This window comes from Xiphias gladius, chromosome 18, assembly GCF_016859285.1.
Source record: "Xiphias gladius isolate SHS-SW01 ecotype Sanya breed wild chromosome 18, ASM1685928v1, whole genome shotgun sequence".
NCBI lineage: Eukaryota > Metazoa > Chordata > Actinopteri > Istiophoriformes > Xiphiidae > Xiphias > Xiphias gladius.
The window spans coordinates 16,691,626-16,711,188 of record NC_053417.1 but is presented as its reverse complement, the minus strand read 5'-3'; the positions used below and the strand labels follow the sequence as shown (position 1 = coordinate 16,711,188).

The following is a 19,563-nucleotide window of genomic DNA, read 5'->3' as shown; positions in this document are numbered from 1 at the left end:
AACAAAACAAACTGTGAAAAAGTGAAGGGGTCTGAATACTTTCTGAATGCACTGTACTATATATTATGATACCAAAAACAGATTGCAAAATCTTAAAGTAAAATGGGTGGACAAAATACAAGGAACACTTTACAACAGCCTTGCCTAATGCAATACAATAAGCCTACAATAATTCCTCAAGATTTCAGCCCTAAAAATGTAATGTGTAATAACTCTACTCTGACAAAGTGACAAAAGATTGGACATTATGGTGAACAAGTCTCTGCAGATCCTCTCAAGTTATTTCAGGTTGGACGGGGACCGGTGGTGGACAGCCATTTTCAGGTCTCTCCAGAGATTTTCGATTGGGTTCAACTCAGGGCTCTGGATGGGCCACTCAAGGACATTCACAGAGTTGTCCCTGAGCCACTCTTGCCATGTCTTGGCTGTGTGCTTAGGGTCATTGTCCTGTTGGAAGGTGAACCTTCGGCCAAGTCTGAGGTCCTGATCGCTCTGGACCAGGTTTTCATTAAGAATATATCTCTGTACTTTGCTCTGTTCAGCTCTGCCTCAACCCTGACCAGTCCCCCTGTCGCTGCCACTGAAAAAAAACCCCAAAGCATGATGCTGCCACCACAATGCTTCACTGTTGGGATGATATTGGGCAGGTGATGAGCGGCGCCTGGTCTCCTCCAGACATGAGACATAGAACTGAGGCCAAACAGTTCAATCTTGGTGTCATCAAACCACACAGTCTGAGAGTCCTTAAGGTGCTTTTTTTTTTTGCAAATTCCAAATGGCTTTCATGTGTTCTTTCACTGAAGAGAGGCTTCCGTCTGGCCACTCTGCCATAAAGCCCTGATCAGTGGAGTTCTGCAGTGATGGTTTTCCTTCTGGAAGTTTCTCCCATTTCCACACAGGATCTCTGGAGCTCAGCCAGTGTGACCATTGGGTTCTTGGCCACCTCTCTTATCAAGGCCCTTCTCCCCCGCATTTGATCAGTTTGGCTGGGTGGCTAACTCTAGGAAGAGTCTGTTTGTTCCAAACTTCTTCCATTGAAGAATTATGGACGCCACTGTTCTGTTGGGAACCTTCAATGCAGCAGAATTTTTTTTTTTTTTTTAGCCTTCCCCAGATCTGTGCCCCAACACAATCCTGTCTCTGAGCTCTGCAGGCAGGTCATTCAACACGGTGGTTTGGAGGTTTGGTGTTTTTGCTCTGATATGCATTGTCAGCTCTGAGACCTTATACAGACAGCCGTGTGCCTTTCCAAATCATGTCCAATCAATCGAATTTGCCTTAGGTGAACTTCAATCAAGGTGCCGAAACATCTCAAAGATGTTCAAGTGTGTGGAACCTAAGCTAAACTTCAAGGGTCATAGCAATGTTTCTGAATACTTATGTCAATGTGATATTTCAGTTTTTCCTTTTTCATACGTTTGGGTGTAGACTGATCAGGGGGGAAAATGAATATAAATGTTTTTTAGCATAAAGCTGCAACAAAACAAACTGTGAAAAAGTGAAGGGGTCTGAATACTTTCTGAATGCACTATACTATATATTATGATACCAAAAACAGATTGCAAAATCCTAAAGTAAAAGGGGTGGACAAAATACAAGGAACACTTTACAACAGCCTTGCCTAATGCAATACAATAAGCCTACAATAATTACTCAAGATTTCAGCTTTAAAAATGTAATGTGTAATAACTCTACTCTGACAAAGTGTCTAAAGATTGGACATTATGGTGAACAAGCATAATATTCATGGGCAAGGCTGATGTGCCGGATTTCATTATATTATGGGGTATTATTTTTGTACAATCACGGTAAATATTGCTAGTAACGAGAAAAAAAACATATTCCCAGAAGGAATATTTTAATGTTGTTTCCTATTGAAGAAGAAAGAGAAGTAGACACTGCACTTTATTTGAATTTGGTGTCTGAGGTCTGTAATTGCCTTACGTAATTGCTCTTGAGTACAATTTAGAGAAGACATTTTAATTTTAGGACTGCCAACATAAGCTAAAGCATGGCATTGTCTGAAACATCTCAGGCAGACTCCACTACAGTGCAGTTGCAATATAGAGGAACACCATGAGGGAAAACCATACTAAGCTATTATTGGGGCTCCTGTAATGAAAAATTACAGTTGAGAGCAACAAAAATGTGTTGTCATGCTATAGTATTAAAACATGTTCTCTTCAAGATCTTATTTTACAACTATCACCTTAGTGCCAGGGAGGTCATGGAGGGCAAAGTAATAAAAAAATAAATACATTTAAACACAATTCTAATTTTTTGAAAGTGTTGTTACATTATTTTAGGATGACAGAAACTTTAATGATGTGCATTTCTTATGTACATCCAAACTGTTACCACATTGATGCTCTGTATAAAGAGTGTGTTACAGAAAAAGCTCAGGTCATATTTCCAGGGAAGTTTTAGCTGTAAATACCCCCCTGGAAGTGTTAAATGTATTTTTTGTCTTAAATACGTTGGTGTTTATGATATTTATCGGGTTTTTTTTGGTTTTTTTTTTAAATCAACAACTATCTAATTGCGTACACCGGAATAACACATTCGTCTATGATAAGTACTGGGAGAGTACACTGTGATACTACCAAGCTCCACCAAACGCAGGGAGTAAATGTATTTCAGGGACTATGATTATAAAACGTATGATTTTGTGTCTTCTCACAGTTTTCTATTAAATTTTGTTCTGGCAGGATGAAGTGTTCTTTCTCACTGACTCCCTGATTTCCTCTTCGTATTGCCAGCACCCAGAGCGAGGCTGCAAGTTTGGCAAGCTACACCATCTGGGAACTTTTCCCACCCCATACAAAGTCAGCAACACAAACGTTTACAGCTATGTACACATTATCTATGGGCTTTGCGGAGGTAGCAGTTTGAGCATTAAATCATGATCATTTTCCTCACCATCCATATGATGTATGATGAGATTGACACTGTTCGGTTATATGCCTTTCTTTCTTTTAAAGAGTGCAGTATCCACAGTGGTGGAAAAGGCATGCAGACCAGATCAATGCCCTGCAGGAGTGTTGGCAGGGGACAGAATTTTGATAAAGGCTTTTGTAGATAACATTTCCCCTTTCTCAGCTTCCTCTGTTTCTCCCATTTTGTAGATTCAGTCTTCCTCTCTGTTTCTCACTCTTCATTTCTCTGTCTGCCTGTCTGCCTGTCTGCCTGTCTGCCTGTCTCTCTCTCTCTCTCTCCCTCACTCTCTCGCCGTGGTTCTGTTGATTATGGTGTTGGTCTCTAGTTAGAGGGCTTGGCATCCAAATTAAACTCTTTATGTCCTACGAGTGTTCAACTTAAGTTTCTCCAGAGATTAGCTCACCCACTTGTTAGCTCTTGTGTAGGTGCTGCCATGTGTGTTCTCCTTTCTATGCAGGAGAGAGAGCAGAATAATATTGACCAAAGTGTTGTTTTCATTGTTCTGGATTTGTAATTCAGCCCAATAAAAGTTTATTTCATGCTTGTTAATGTTGTTGGATATCAAGGATGAGCACATCAGGGCCGATGGCCGAGCGACCAGCTCTCCGGCACACTGCAGTAAGCACATTCTTGCTGATTTTAAATAGTTGACCCTTAACACTGGAACCCAATCTCATGTTCTAGCGAAAGGAACTGTCCTCACTCTTGCACCCCCTGCCCATCCTCTTTCTCCTTGCCTCGTTTTATCTGCTTGTCTCTGATGCCCATTGGAGTCTGGACACGTAATTCTTTAGCTGCTCTTCTCTGTGTGTGTAATGGTGCTTTTTTATTTTATCAGCCAGAACTTCCCCCATCCTCCAATAACAAACACAGGAAGCTGCTGTCGCCGGGTAGAACAGACAGGACATGGGAAAAGAAAAGCACTAGAGCACTCCATGGTCAACCTCTTACAGACGGACTCTGGCCTCAGCTCGACGGGATGCGAAACATCTGTTGGGTGTGATGGGATGTCGGTTTAAAAGTTTAGTCATGTTACAGGCAGTATGACGGATGGCACTGAAGAAGCAAGCCTGTCAAATTTGAAAATACCCCATGTGACAGGCTATGGAGGGGAGGTCTACAGATTTAAGATCAAAGCTTAAAGAATCCAACTGTGCAAAACTACAAAGATGGCAAAGTGCAAAAAGAGAACTGATGCAGAGCTTCTACTCTGCTTGTGTGTGCAGGAACTGCAGTATAAATGGGAATGTGTAGTTTATAAGGCAGTAATGTGCTGTTTGCAAAATGACTGTACAATTATGGAGAATGAAGACTGCACCACATGCACAAGACTGAGAGCAGAAATCTAACTTGTGATTACATGGCCAGGCAGAGAGAAATATATGTGTGCGCCTGTTCATATTACATTTTCAGACCATGCATGTATCGTGCTCTCATTAACTTGTTAACTTGGTCAGCTGCTATAACCCAGCTCTTGAGAGCAATAACCCGGCTCTATTGTCTCTCTCTTATTAACCATCGATCTCGCTCTGTGTCAGCCCTCCTCCCTCTCTCTTTCTGAGTGTGTTTATAACTCTAGCGTCTGCAGGGGACCTTCTGTTCTTCATTTAGAGCCGCAGAAACACTGCTCTCTGTTGAAAGCGTATACCTGGAGCCAGCCAGTCAACACAGCAAGTGCACACCCTGTAAATCACTACATCATACACTGAACATTTTTATCATTTTAATTATATTCATTACTCCAAGAGATATACTGTGAAATGTGTTGATTCTTTGCACGGGTGGGTTAACAAATTAAAGAGAATTACTTCAGCTATGAATTTCTCTATTGCTTGCACTTGCATTAACTCTCATAAAATATTTAGTTTGTTGGGGTTTTTTTTTCTGAGTGAGTTTGCAAATACACATACAATTGTTGTTGCAGCAGGAGTTGGTGCAAAGCAGCTCACTACAATGTGAATCAAGTTCTCTACATGTCATGTTCACTTAATATTCCCCTGAGTTCGTGATATGGACACGGGATGAGAGGAATAAAAGGAAAGAAAGAGTTTAATGGAGTTGTTGTTCCCAAGAAAACAGTAACAGAGTGCAACAGGGTTTGTTCTTTTTTCGTGTGGCTCTGTTATGTTCTCATCATGAGAACTAACTAACACACAAGTGATATGGGCAAGTCTCTCATTTGCATCACAGAGCTCAAAGCATCTCTAAAGGACAGTCTGTCTGTTTGGACAGAAGAATGTTGCATTGTTTTTTATGATTTACTGTGCAAGAGGAGGAGAGAGAGAAAGCCATGAGGAGAGGGACAAACAGCAGGAAAGATGGACAGTGAGATACAGTATTGGAGGTAGATACATAAAGAGAGAAAGATACAGAGAGAACACTGGGAACTGGGAAGTCGCTTCGTCAATAAGGCTGGCAGGGCACCAGAGCTCCACTGGCTTTCGTTCACAAATGGGAAAAGAGCTCTGAACTTGCTCCAGCTCTCTCCTCCCTTCGTCTTCTCTCTCTGTTTTAAATCTCCTTTTTTTCTCTCCGTCTTCTAGCCACGTCTTATTGGACTCAACTGGACATGAACTGCTACTCGTCTCATCTTTCAGTGATCAGTCCAGAGACTTTCTGAAAACAATCGTTGTATTGTGTCTTAAAAGTCAGCTTGTCCCTTAGCTCCGCTCTGCCCTAACATGTTCGTTACCTTTTTTCCTGACTCCCCTACTGCTAACCCAAGTAATGGGCTGCCCCGCTGCTCTCGTGCACACATACTTGTACCCAAGTAACTGTACACAAACCTATAGTGAATGACGTCACCTGTACATGTTTGGAGGCTCCGACTGGGGCCCCACTCACAGTCAGAGTGACCCCATGTATTTTTTCTGAGCGGCTGGTGGTAGATGTTTATGCTGGAGCTCATCTGGTGAAAGAGAACCCGCATGATGTTTATACTTTCCTTTCTAATGGGCTCCCTAGGTTTACACTGTGTCACCAGACATTTTCCCATTCTCACAGGGACCCCCATGTCGCACTCCCAAGATTTCCCTGTCACATCCAAACACCCCTTTATTTCCACTTACCATGAACAAAGCCTCTCCTTGTAAGTCCTGTGAGAACCGCAGACTCAGACTAGAGACATGGGTTAATCCTTTTCAGTCAACATATTCTTAAAGTATCATACACTTGAATGAAAAGAATGAGAAAGAGTAAAACTTGCGTTTTGAGCAGATCCGGATTTCAATGTAATGTATTATCCTTTTACACACCAAAGACCATTTATATAATAATCAGTTCCATTACTGTGTGAATTACACATTCGCTTTAATACATACCAAAACATTACAGTAATTTTCCTAATCAAAGATGAGATGTGACAGAAATAGATGGGTTTGGTGATATTAAAATGAAAGCTCTGGCTGACTAAGCAAACTACATGATAAAACTATTTTTCTGAAAACCCTGCCTGATTATAGAGCAGTGAAGGCAAAAGAAGGATAAAGAAAACCCCCAGAAAGACTATTGTAGCATGTGTATTTTTGGTTTGAATATCTGTGCGGCCTATTAGTCATATGTGTGCCCCTGCTGTGGAAATAGGACCAGTCCCTCGGCATCAATGAGGCAGCAGAAGGCATTTGGGGGAATATCCTCCACTTCCAGCAGATTATTTTCCAAGTGGACCGAAGCCAAGGTGGAGCCAGAATTACGAGGGTGGCACACTCCCCACTGCTTCACCAGCCTGAAACCACAACAAACAAACACTTAAATTTAGATATACTGCATACTGAACTCTGTACCTCAGTGACTCCTGACCAGGGAACCTTGTGCCCCAGGAGCTACTTCTACATTTGCCACGGGGAATTTAGCTCAACTAATTTGAAAAAGAAAAAAATTAGGATTTTTTTTTAAATTCACATATTCAATCAGCCGTAAGACCTGAACATTATATGTTGTGACTGAGAATGCGCTTAGAAAGTACCTAGCAAGTGAACAGATAACTATAAACAGTTAAAGGTAGAAGTAATTGATAAATTGTTAAAATAGATATCCAAAAGTAATGAAAAAACAGTTGTCCAATCCATCCATCCACTACCAATCCATAAAAAGTTTAATTAGTTAGCTAAAAGTTTAATAAATGGTAAACAAAGTTATGGATCCAAAACATCCAACTTCTATCCTCAAAGGTAATATTACAAATGAAAAATGAAACTTGACTAAACCAACCAAAATATTGACAGTTGTATTGTATGAAAAAGATTATTGTAACCTGGTTACATTTATACGTAATCAGTAGTGTTAAACAACATCCAGTTTAAAATCCGTTTGAATTAAAACATTTGGAAGATCGTGGGTGGTGTTGATGAGGGGGTAATTGAGTTCATCTGAAAGGGCTGTGGGAGACATCAGACATCAATTTTTTTGGTTGCCCCAAATGCACAAAGAAGTGGATCAAGTTGTATAAGTGACACACCTATGCTTCTTTGAAATGGCGTTCTCCATTATTCATCTCACAATGCAGCTTTCAGGAGAATTAGAGATGAAAAAAAATATGATATGGGCATTCCAGGGTATCTTGCCGAAGCAGGCTTTGCAACTGGGTGCAATTCTAATTTTTAAAATGGTCACTGGTTGTTTGTCTTTCAAGCAGGAATGAGACAAGACTTTCCACATTCATTTCAGCTAAGCTTTAAAATTGGTTCTTACATCACGTCAGGAAATTTTGGGAACCAAGTGAATAAGTCAACCTGCTCGACAGTTCTCTACAGTGGTGTGCTGACTAACCTTTGGCAAGTAATTGGTTTAGGGAGGTTCATCGAGTTTGGCTGCTGACAATCATAACGAACAGAGGGTCATGTACATTATAATTGCTGCTTTGTTCACCATTGTTACTGTGTTAGTTCAAAGGGGAAACTGCATCTGGTACAGTTCACAGAGTAATAAGAATTTGTTGTGACAACAATAGTCTGTCAAAACAGACTAATGTATCTTAATGCTGATGAGGACTGTAGTTGAAATGTTGGTTTGATGAATTTATTTGTATAAGACACTGAATATGCCACGATATCCTTCTTTGCTGCTTTGCCAAACTCCTTACACTCATTTCCAAAGGGAGCTGCAATAGCAGAGCTAATGGTATTAGGACAGGTTTGGGTAACAAGCAAGCACACATTGAGTTTATCCATGCACTATTTAAATCATATTTCATTCCTAAAAACTAACTTTATGGTAAGTGTGATCCAACCTGATCCGGTTGTTGTCCAGTCTCAGCGCCTGCAGGTTCTTAAACTGTCGAACGCAGCGAGGGACATCCGCTAGATAATTGTTGTCCAATAGGAGCTCACTCAGTGAGCGGTACGTTCCAACAAGTGAGACTCGCTTTAAACCCTCATTTCTCAAGGCATTGTGGGAAAGACTGAGGGACTGAAGGCCAGGCCGCAGGTGACGGAATGTGAAAGCGGGGATGTGACTGATGTTGTTGTGTTGGAGAATCAGTTTACGGAGAGGACGAGGGAGATTCATTGGGACAGAGGTGAACTGGTTGTAGGACAGGTCCAAGGCTTCCAGGGACCTGAGGAGAAGAAACACACAGAAGAATCATGAATCTAAGTTAGCCGATGAATAAGAAGACATTTTTAGCCCTGCTAGCGTCTTCCACTCCGATTCCAAAGCTTTTCACTGCAGACCTCATGCTTTATATTTACTGGACTCCTGCATAGCAGCACAGGGAGGGAGGAGTAGGGAGCAGGAGGCAGAGGGAGTCTGCTGGGAGAGGGGGAGAGCAAGGGGGAAAAAAAAAATAAGGGGGGGGGGGTTTGCATTGTAAGAGAGCATTGCTGTTTGAGGGGGAATTTGATGCTGAGTGGCTGATAAGGGGTATGCAAATGTTTAGTTTGTGGGGAAAAGGATGAACAGCCATGGAAGGATGATCAGAGCTCAGGGTTCTGAGGTGAAAATACTGTACAGGGGTTTAGTGTTTTTGTTGGAAGATCCCACACAGCTGTTGTGAGTTTACAGCACAGCTCACAGTGGGAGGAACCTCATTTCCTCTTCGTCTGCCATTCATAGACAACACTGAAGACCCAATGGACTCAGAACACCCTCAAGTGGCAAGCCAATGACCACACAGTGAAGTGAAATGCGGACCAATGAGAGACCAAAGGTTGTGGAAGGTTATGAGGTAGATGATGTGTGACAATGACAAGGTATTAAAATCCCTAAATCAATCAAAGCGTTGGTATATTAAGCAATTTCTTATTATTTGTCAATATCACAGGAAAGGTCATGGTTAGCATTCATCTTTCCTCCCTCAGTGTGGTCAAAGAAGGTCCACTGTAGACTGCATGAAACCTGAGGTTAGTTACATGCCTCTCTGCTTAACAGAGGTGTGATAAAACATCCCATCAATACAACCTTAATTGTTTTACTGAAAACAAAGATAAGACAGAGAGGAATGAGCATAATGACAGATTTAACTCAAAACACACAAAAACACGAGCCAATACTCACTGAACACACAGCAGGCCTTCTGTTTACCCTATACATTTTGTGGCAGTTATGGATTGCTATGCAAATTTGTTTCTGCTTGAAAACTTAAACCCTATATTACATCACTCTAACCGATCTCAGTACCAGTTTAGACCAGCTGTGTGCTGTTGATTTGTATTCTAAATCTTTGCCAGGAATCTCGGCAGCAGTATGCCGGCGCTTAGAGCTCCACATGGTATTAATGAGCAGCAGGACACACAGTCCTCTCTCCTCAGAGTCCTCCACCCTCTACACTCCCACACACTGGCACCTACACAGATATGTACAGTATACATCACCTCCTTGGGTCCTATTATCCATTCTCATGGCTTCTTATATCACTGCTACATAGATGACACCCAACTAGACCTGACTCTACAGTCTCAGCACGGATCAGCCTGGTTCTCAGACATATCCACATGGATGAGGGAACGCCACCTTCCACTAAATCTCTCTAAGACTGAACTCTCAACATCAAAATCGCCTCCTCATCTCTCACCGCAACCAAGGTCGCAAGAAACCTGGATGTCATGTTTGATGACCAGCTATCCTTTTCTGACCGTGTCACATCTGTCTCCCGGTTGTGCTCTTTTTGCTCTATACAACATGGGAAAAATCAGGCCTTACCTGAGTCAGTTCACCACCCAACTCTTGGTACAGGCCATGGTTATCTCTGGCCTCGAAGGCTGCAATGGCCTTCTAGGGGGCCTCCCTTCACACAAAGTGAAACCCTTACAGATGTGGCTGCGCGTCCGGTTTTTGACCAATGTAAAAGTGCATGTCACTCCACAGCTCTTGACCTGTCTGGCTACCCATGGCCCCCCAAATCAAATTCAGGGCAACAGTGCTTGTCTACAGAGTGGCTTCTTGGTCTGCACCTGCACCTTGGTCTGCTTCTTGGTCTACTTCAACTCAATCATACAGGCTTATGCTCCTTCTCGGCCACTGCATTCCTCCAACGATTGTCATCTGGCATTGCCATCCCTGCACGCAAGGCAATCACGGTCCAGACTGTTGACTGTTGATCCTGCATCCTCAACACAAAATTCAGTGTCAGAGAGCTGCAAAGGAACATCCAAACAAGCCTGATGCTTTTTGGAAACAAGTCCTGTGGATTGTTTAAGGTAAAATAGAACTTTGTGGCCACAATGAGCAATGGCATGTCTGGAGAAAAAGGGGTGCATAATTTCATGAAAAGAACACCTTCGCAACTATTAAGCATTGAGGTGTAACGATCATGCTTTGGGCTTGTTTTTCAGCCAGTGGTAATCCTTAACGCACCTCAAAAGGCACAATGGACTACCTCAAGAGGCACAAGCTGAAGGTTATGCAATGGTCCTCACAGTCCCCTGACCTAAACATCACCAAAAATCTGTGGATAGACCTCAAAAGAGCAGTGCATGCAAGACGGCTCAAGAATCACACAAAACTAGAAGCCTTTTTCAAGGAAGAAGAGGCGAAAATCCCCCAAACAAAAAAACTGAAAGACTCTTAGCTGCTAAATGCAAAAAGCATTTACAAGCTGTGATACTTGCCAAAGGGGGCGTTACTAAGTACTGACCATGTACGGTGCCCAAACTTTTGTTTCGGGTCCTTTTCCTTTTTTGTTATTTTGCAACTGCAAAAGATGGAAATAAAAAAGTAATCTTGTGTAAAATATGAAAGAAACTTATCATATTTGCACTTTGGAAATCAGTTCAACTTCTACTGGCTTAGATGTTCAGCAATTTTGACCAGGGGTGCCCAAACATTTTCATGCCACGGTACAAAGATGAATAAACATGTTTGTAGACACAGAGATGCACTGAGAACATGTATGTACAAACAAAAACATATTCATTTTAAAATGCAAATTCACAAGTAGATACTCTACATACGATATATTCAAACAATTAGGCACACATATGCCTCTACACATTCTCTTTCCAAGATTAATGTATTGCTTCATTTCTAAAACATTCATAGAAAGGCAAACAGCAATTACACAAAACCAAAGGTTTTTTCTTGTGCATGAATGTGTCTGTGTCCATGTTTTTGTGCAAAGCATGGACAGGAGTAATCAATCTGATGGTTTGCTCCTCCTGAGGGTGTTCGGTTCTAATGGGAACCAGCACACAGAGGAGTTTGTCTCATTCTCCTAGACCCACGTAGATACAGAGGTACAATACAGCTCAGTCTTTACCGATCCCACTGTGTCAGCACTACACAAGCTGGCTTACAACCTTTGGAAACCCAACCAGTATAGGTATGTAGCCAGGCAGAGGGGCAGCGCCAAGCATTCTAGACAAAGCAAGACTTGACTTTAAAAAAATGGTATAATGGATGGAGGATGGCAGAGCATAGCTTCAGCTATATCGCATCAGTTTGGTGCAGGCTTCTGTGTGCAGTGAATTTATTAACGCAGGCTGATATCTGGAAGTATTTTAGGCCATTTGTCACATCTGTTGAATACAGACTGAACCAGAGTGATGCTTTAGCATAGTTGATGTTTTTTTGGGGTTTTTTTGTGGTGGTGTGCGCATGTGTGCTTGTGTCCCATTCATGTAAGCTTAATACAAAAACAATTTGTGCCAGTCCGAAGATAAAAAGGCTTTCATTTCAAGTCTTATAAAGCTCAGACACATCATACCATAATACGACACATACAACTTTGATGTGATGATCACTGAACCCGCACCTCCATGTAGTCAGTCTGAGCCCGCAGCAATGATAAAACTAAACAGAGATCCTCTCCAACGACAGCTACTCAGTCAAAATGACACTACTAATGAAAACCAAATGGAATAAATGAAAAAAATACATAAAAATCTGTAATTCGGTCAGCACAAAATTGCTTTCTGTTTAAACATGAAGTGAAACAAAATAAGACCCCCATTTCTGTGTCAGCCAGCGTGGGTTTTATTGGGTATTTCTTCATGTTAATGACACATTTACAAGGCTGTTACGTTAAACTGCAGAACACAACAAAAAAAAACGTAATTGCAATCACTTTCCCAGTAAAAATGTTTGACGGCATAGATAAAAAATTGTAATTGAAAACATATTACCCATAAAATATTATTGTGTTGGACTTTTGGAATGACTGATGTTTATGTAGCTTTATTCAGTGAAAGTAATTTAAACCATGTTCTGGTTCTGTAACTGAACATGTGTTTGGAGTCAGGCCTGCTGGCTGGGCAGCCGTGATTAAGTTTTGAGCGACTAGAGGAAGAGCGGATATGGAGGCATTTAATACTGATATTTGAGCTGACAAGTTCATAAAGAGCCAGGAGAAGATGATTAACAGACATGGGTGCGTTTGTGTGTTTAATAACACTCTGAGGAGTGGCAATTTGGTTCTTAGTGCAACATCATTAATTGTATGCTGCTGCAGATTCAGGCTATATAACACACATGTACCTGAATAAACACAGGTAAACAGAGGTGAAAGAAATATTCAGGCCCTTTACTTGAGTAAAAGTAGCAAAACCCAAGTATAAGAACACTTCATAACAAATAAAAGTGGTGATCTTTACAATAAATCCCTCTGAAATGTAGTGGAGTACTATATAATGGTAATACTCAATTAAACCGAAAGAAGAACCCGAAAATTATACCGAAGTACAGCACTTGAGAAAATATGCTCAGTTACATTCCACCACTGGTTGTAAAGCATGTGTGTACATTTGCATGATGTCCACACATTGGCAGCAATTGTAAATACACCCAGAGGAACACATACTAAAGACAGAGCTGGGATAAGTTTACTCAGTACAAAAAAGATGGGGTCTGGGAAACAGAAAATCAAAGGTTCTTACCTAAAATATTAGGTTATAACATGTGAACGGATCAGAGCTTACGTGCACAGTATTAACAAGGTACATAATGAGGTGAGATGCTGGCAGTCAGCCTGGTCGGCATGAGACAGATCCCAGGTCCAGGCTGCACTCCCCAGCTCCCTGTAGCCCCCAGCATCCTCCACTCATACCTCCAATGCCCAAACCCTGGCGCGACACAACAATAATACTGACTCCATGACATGGAACAGAGGCGCTCCACTAACCAGAACCAGCACACTGCAGTTCATTTTGTCATTAGGCAATTTACTTCTCACTCTGTTGCCCTGTTTTTTTAGCCCCTTTCTGTCTATTTTTCCACACACCTCTACAGAGCTGTAAGATGAATACATTTGTCCACAAGTAGTTCAATGTAGATTTAATCATTATCTGCAGAATAACATACAATATAATCCAACCGCAGGGACATAGTATGTCACTTGAGTCTTAAGAATAACCTTTGTCCTTTGCGGTGTCTTCACCTGCAGTTTTAGTGGAGTTCAGGTCAAGTGGAATTTGTTCATAGTCTGTTGTCTCTGCAGTGCTGAAGGAAGCTTAAAAAAGAAGGAAGCCAATGAGCCTGCAGTGCCAGTGGGAATGCTGCTGCTCTCACCACTAATGAGGTCAAGGGTACGGCATCAAATATACTTGAGTCAGAAGTCAAATGAAGGCTTGAAGTGCAGCCTCGTAGAATTGTATCCACTGAATAGTCGCCTGTCTGTCTCCTGTTGGACAAGATTTTATGTTTCCATCTGAGATTACGAGATCTCATAATTGCATCAGTCAAATTTCGCCCGAATATTTTCTCAACTATAGATTTCTACAGTACTTCCTCTTGTATACAGTCGTTTAGTCATATCAGTGCACCCAAAGTCTCTCCATTTGAACTTTCCTGTCTTGCATTCTCTCGTTTTTGCATTTTCTTTTCCTCAGTTTTCCCTGAAGCTCCCACTGTGGTTCACCAGGATCCCAGGGAGCAAAGAAAAAGCCACTGGAATTCACTATATTTAAATAACACACACACACACACACACACACACACACACACACACACACACACACACACACACACACACACACACACACACACACACACACACACACACACAACCACTCCATCTAGACACAACGAGACATACAAAAACACACACGTACAGGCACACCATTGCCCTCAAGCTGCCTTTCACACATCTGCTCATCTACACAAGGTCAGCTGTCATAAGTTCTGTGACATGTGTGCATGCATGCATGTGTGTATTTGAGTGTGTGTGTGTGTGTGTGAGAGATAAAAAGAAGAAGAAGAAAAGAGAAGAAGAATGTCTGCGTTTTTGTTTATCAGTCAGGACATCAGCCAAAAATATTGATATGATGCCAGACATGCTGAAGGAGCTAAAAGTACTGATAAGGATTGCGTGTGAGTGTGTTTATGTGCATATTTGCGTGTGAATTACTCAGATGTTGATATTAATAATAGGAATAGTAATCTGATGTGTCAGAAGATCTATCGGCCTTTGATGGAAATGTACTATTTCAGATATTTTAAGGACCTTTTAAGTGCCACACGCGTCAACTGATAACCACTTAAACATAAAAAATTTTAATTTTAAAAAAAGCGTTCAGATTCCCAAACAACACCAGTCTACCCTCTTGTGGCTGATACAGGGATTGCAGGACCTTATTTTTTTTAAATGAATACTGTAGCTCGGGATGGATGGATTGACATACTTTAGACGAATCCAGGTGAGGTTAATGATGCCTTGATCATGCAGCAGGTTGTGACTCAGGTCCAGCACTTTTAAATGGACACAGCGCCTCAGTGGTTTTTCTGGCACATCCTCAATCAGATTTCCATTTATTTTCAGCTCCTATAAAAAAGAAAAAAAAAAAGAAACACACAGACAGATTTCTGATTTGGGGCATCAAGGTGACATAGCTCTTGTCTTCATGTCAGTATCTGGCTTTCCGAAGTGACCCCGAGTACACTTTTTGAGTCCCAGCAGGCTCCTGTAGCTGATCCTAACATTTTAAGGAGGAGGATTTTCCCTACAGGATTCAGTAAGGTTACATATCAGTGCACCTGAAGAGAGGGAGGAAGGCCCAGAGGGAGGGAACGGAGGCGGTTGTTGTCCAGCTGGAGATTCAGAAGCCTCTTTAGAGGTCTGAAGGCTAACGGTGATACACTGCCCTCATGAAGAGAATTCTCCTTCAGCTCCAGAGTCAACAGGTTCATCAGACCTAGAAGGGAATAATAAATATCAGAATCATTTTTTTGACCAAATACTTTTTTTTTCTCTCTCTTCATGTACACAGACACAACTCTTACCTTTGAAACAGCAAGGCGTGAGTTTACTAAGGTTGTTGCTGTTAATCTTGAGCTCCTCGAGCGATAGTGGCAGTGCTGGGATCCTTGTAAGCTGGTTGCCGTCTAGGTTCAGTTTCTTCAGATTGGTCAAGTTCTACATGACACGCAGCAAAAAAGGGGGGTGTAAAGGCCAGACAGATAAGACAGACAGAATGGATGCTTCTTTGAAAATCCATAATTTTCCATCCCAACTTTTCCAAGCAGGACACAATCACAGAGTTCACAGAAATATACCAAATGAAAGAATGTCAAATCTGTGCATCTCTTCCATGTCGTCTATCATGTTGTATTTTTAGTAAGGCCATTCTGTGTGGCTCCTCAGCGAAAGCTGCTGTGGTTAGTGTGTGTCAAGTAAAAGCAGTGGACTGCATCTTTTGCAGTAACCCTCTAGCCAGGCCATCAGTCCTCTGTCATTACTGGGATGCGAGCATAGATTGAAGAAAAAAAAATTCTCTAAAAATAATTTCCTTCTATTCTCCACGTCATTGGCTGCTGCTGTTTTCCAACAGGTTTGTCCAGCCAGTACTCTGAGAGTATGTCAATGGTGGTGTGTAATGATTGGACAGACTGTGGTAGGCGGCCGCAGCGTGGTCAGGATCTGTGTTTGGCCTGTGGTCATTTAGAGGTTAGACCAGAGTTTATTCTTAGAAAGGATTAGTTAATGCAGTTTTCAGTGCTCTTTTATTACTGTAATGATACAGGATGCAGCCTGCGTTTTATTTTAATTATATGCAAAGTAAGTTATAAAACTGTCTTGTAACTCACAACTTCACTCATTCACATGTAGCAGGCTGCAGACTCTTCACGAGAAAGAGCTTTTTATGTCAATATCAGGTCAGCTCTTGACATGTTAACCTATACCACCTATAGAAAAGGAAAATATTAGCAGCTGTAGTTCAGACCATTTGCACCACCTGTGTTGAGATTTTACACTTGAGGTAACACTTGACAGCTGTTAGCTAAAATAACATAATTGTGTTACTCTAACTTCCAGAGGATATTTAACACTCAATCTAATGCTTAAAATAAAAACACAATGTAGCTTATGGCTCCCAATCATCCTATTTTAGCTCTAAGGAGTTTATCTTTTTTTTTCTCTCTTTCTGTCTATAGTTTTTTTAGGCACTTGACCATCAGACAAATGTTAACTGATTTCAGTAACGCCTTTGCAGTTCAAATATGTTACACCAAAAATGCAGCATTTGGTAAATGTAAACTGCAAATTTTTGTCTGTTGTTTCTTTTCTTTTGGGAGCGGACTCTCCTCTTTGTTTTTTCTCTTTTGGACAAATAAAGTCTGGCTAGGACCTCCTGCTTCTCTCTCCAGCTGTGGAGGGGAAAGGACAGACAATGACACTCAGTGTTTATCAGAACATGTTCAAGTTAACATTACATTTTACAAGTATAAAATATAAAAAAAGCCCAAATACACATAAAGAGCAGTATTTAAAAAAACAACCCAAAAACGACAGTTGTAACACATACTGACTGCAGGTAGAGCAGGCTCGACTGGAACTGCAGGTTTGAGACTGCTAGCACAGCAGCGGCTCTGCAGCTAGGTAGGTTTGGATGGTTTAGGTTGCATTGCATCAATGACACCAGTTGCTTTTGTGAATTTGTATCACATGGCACATACACTATGTATGTGCCGTGTGATACATGCTGAAGTGTTTTAAAGCAAAAACAGGCAACCCTTAATGGAATCCTAAGGCAGTAGAGAGTTACACACACAGAGTGCAACTTTACAGATGTGATGTATTTGCAGGTGAGCACTAAACTGACAGCGATGCTGTACAAGGCTGTGTTGGATAGCGGATAAAGCTGAAACATGCACACAGAGCAGTGTTACTCACAGACAGGGGGTCTTGGCTGAACGACTCGTCATCCAGTTTGTTTTTGCTCAGGTCCAGTGTGTCAAGGTTCGGCAGGTCAGAGAAAGCTTGTGGCGCGAGGCTTGTGATGTTGTTCTCTTTAAAGATAAATCACAAGGTATGGTATGTGATGTAGTATATGCAGTATGCAAAAGTATATAAAAATCTTTTGACAGGAGCATGATAAGGAACTTCCCTTGAACTTCACTTGACTCTGAGGTAATTTCATGTTGGCATATTTATTCTGGAACTTTTGTTTTGACATTCATGTAAATAATATAATCAGTCAGTGAACTTTGTTGGAAGTGGAACAACACTCTAGTTTTCAGTTAATAATCCGCTAGTACAAATAGTATTTCCTTACAAATGCTACATACTGCTGGTGAGATATGAAAGTGATTATAACAGCTAACTATAAACACGTCTAGATGTAAAAATGTAAAAAACAAAAATATCTATAAAATATGGTTAGTGGTATCAAAGTGGCAATTAGAGCTACTGGCCACCTTAATGAGTACATCCACTTCTATTCTGTACCATCCCACTAGCCACAATCATGCTCATTTTGTATGATGCCTCTACTTCCACAACAATGACACACACACCTGCCACGTCCAACTTTGTGGCCTCCAGGTTGTGCAGGATTGGCAGGTGAGTCATGCCGATGCCCCTGCAACTGATTTCTCTTTCAGCAGTCTGACACTCGCCAAGAGGAGACTCCGTAAAGTTGCTTTGTGTTTCTGTTTGATTGGTGGGAGGCTCAGTTGCCTCTATCTCTTCTACTTCCTCCTCTTCTTCTTCTCCCTCCTCTTCTTCTTCTTCCTCTTCCTGAAATAAAGATAATAAAAAAAACAATTATATGACAGAAAAATTTTCCAATAACTCAACCTGGTGGTTCAAAGAACTAAAGAAAAACAATGGTCTTATTTATCCAACAATAAAAAAGAAACCTCTTCATCCTCCTCTTCCTCTTCTTCATCATCATCGTCATCATCCTCTTCTTCCTCCTCCTCCTCCTGTGATTTCTTTTTAACCATCAGCCTCCTCTTCTCAGCATAAAGTTCCCTAAGTACAGCCATGAGAGCGCTGGATTCCTGCTCTCCTTTTCCACGCTTCCTCCAGCCCATCAGGGGTCGCCCAAACCCTGCCTACAATAAGCAAGATAACATTATCAACCAAGGAGAAAATCGGTGAACACAAACACAATCTTGGAGCAGAATATGAACTGGGTGAAGAGAAATTAGGATTTTCTGTATTCATACGGTGGACTTCGGTGTTTGTCTAGTCATACCATTCTATATGCAGTGGCCTCCACTGTAGCTGCATGTTTCCTCCTCCCCCAGGCACTCCTCCTTCTTCTACCAGCCTCCGGCTTTCTGAAATCAACTCTTTGCTCCATCTCCTCTTCTGCTTCCATCTGTAGGCGCTGATCCTCAATCTCTTCTTCACAGAGATGACACCAAACAAACCAGAAGAGGGGGGGCGAAAGCAGCTACAGATGTAAACAACTCAAAACGTTTATTTTTCAATCCAATGTATGAATTGAACAACTTAAAACTATTTCAGTCATTAAAAAAATTTTTGTCCAAGAGCAGGCAGACAAAAAAAACAAAAATATCTATAAAATATGGTTAGTGGTATCAAAGTGGCAATTAGAGCTACTGGCCACCTTAATGAGTACATCCACTTCTATTCTGTACCATCCCACTAGCCACAATCATGCTCATTTTGTATGATGCCTCTACTTCCACAACAATGACACACACACCTGCCACGTCCAACTTTGTGGCCTCCAGGTTGTGCAGGATTGGCAGGTGAGTCATGCCGATGCCCCTGCAACTGATTTCTCTTTCAGCAGTCTGACACTCGCCAAGAGGAGACTCCGTAAAGTTGCTTTGTGTTTCTGTTTGATTGGTGGGAGGCTCAGTTGCCTCTATCTCTTCTACTTCCTCCTCTTCTTCTTCTCCCTCCTCTTCTTCTTCTTCCTCTTCTTCTTCTTCCTCTTCCTGAAATAAAGATAATAAAAAAAACAATTATATGACAGAAAAATTTTCCAATAACTCAACCTG

At 41.4% G+C, this 19,563-nt stretch overlaps 1 protein-coding gene across 1 annotated transcript; it reads right to left on the bottom strand.

Moving 5' to 3' along the window:
- Window positions 1-6,206: 6,206 nt before the first annotated feature.
- Window positions 6,207-19,445, bottom strand: si:dkey-32e6.6 (extracellular matrix protein 2). The gene is made up of 7 exons (XM_040153321.1): window positions 19,263-19,445; window positions 17,477-17,592; window positions 15,586-15,718; window positions 15,340-15,497; window positions 14,988-15,127; window positions 8,165-8,491; window positions 6,207-6,661 (listed from the first exon to the last, which is right to left on the bottom strand). Exons 1-7 carry the CDS (start codon window positions 19,315-19,317, stop codon window positions 6,487-6,489), a joined length of 1,104 nt encoding a protein of 367 aa, XP_040009255.1. The 5' UTR covers window positions 19,318-19,445; the 3' UTR covers window positions 6,207-6,486.
- Between the last annotated feature and the right edge of the window lie 118 nt (window positions 19,446-19,563).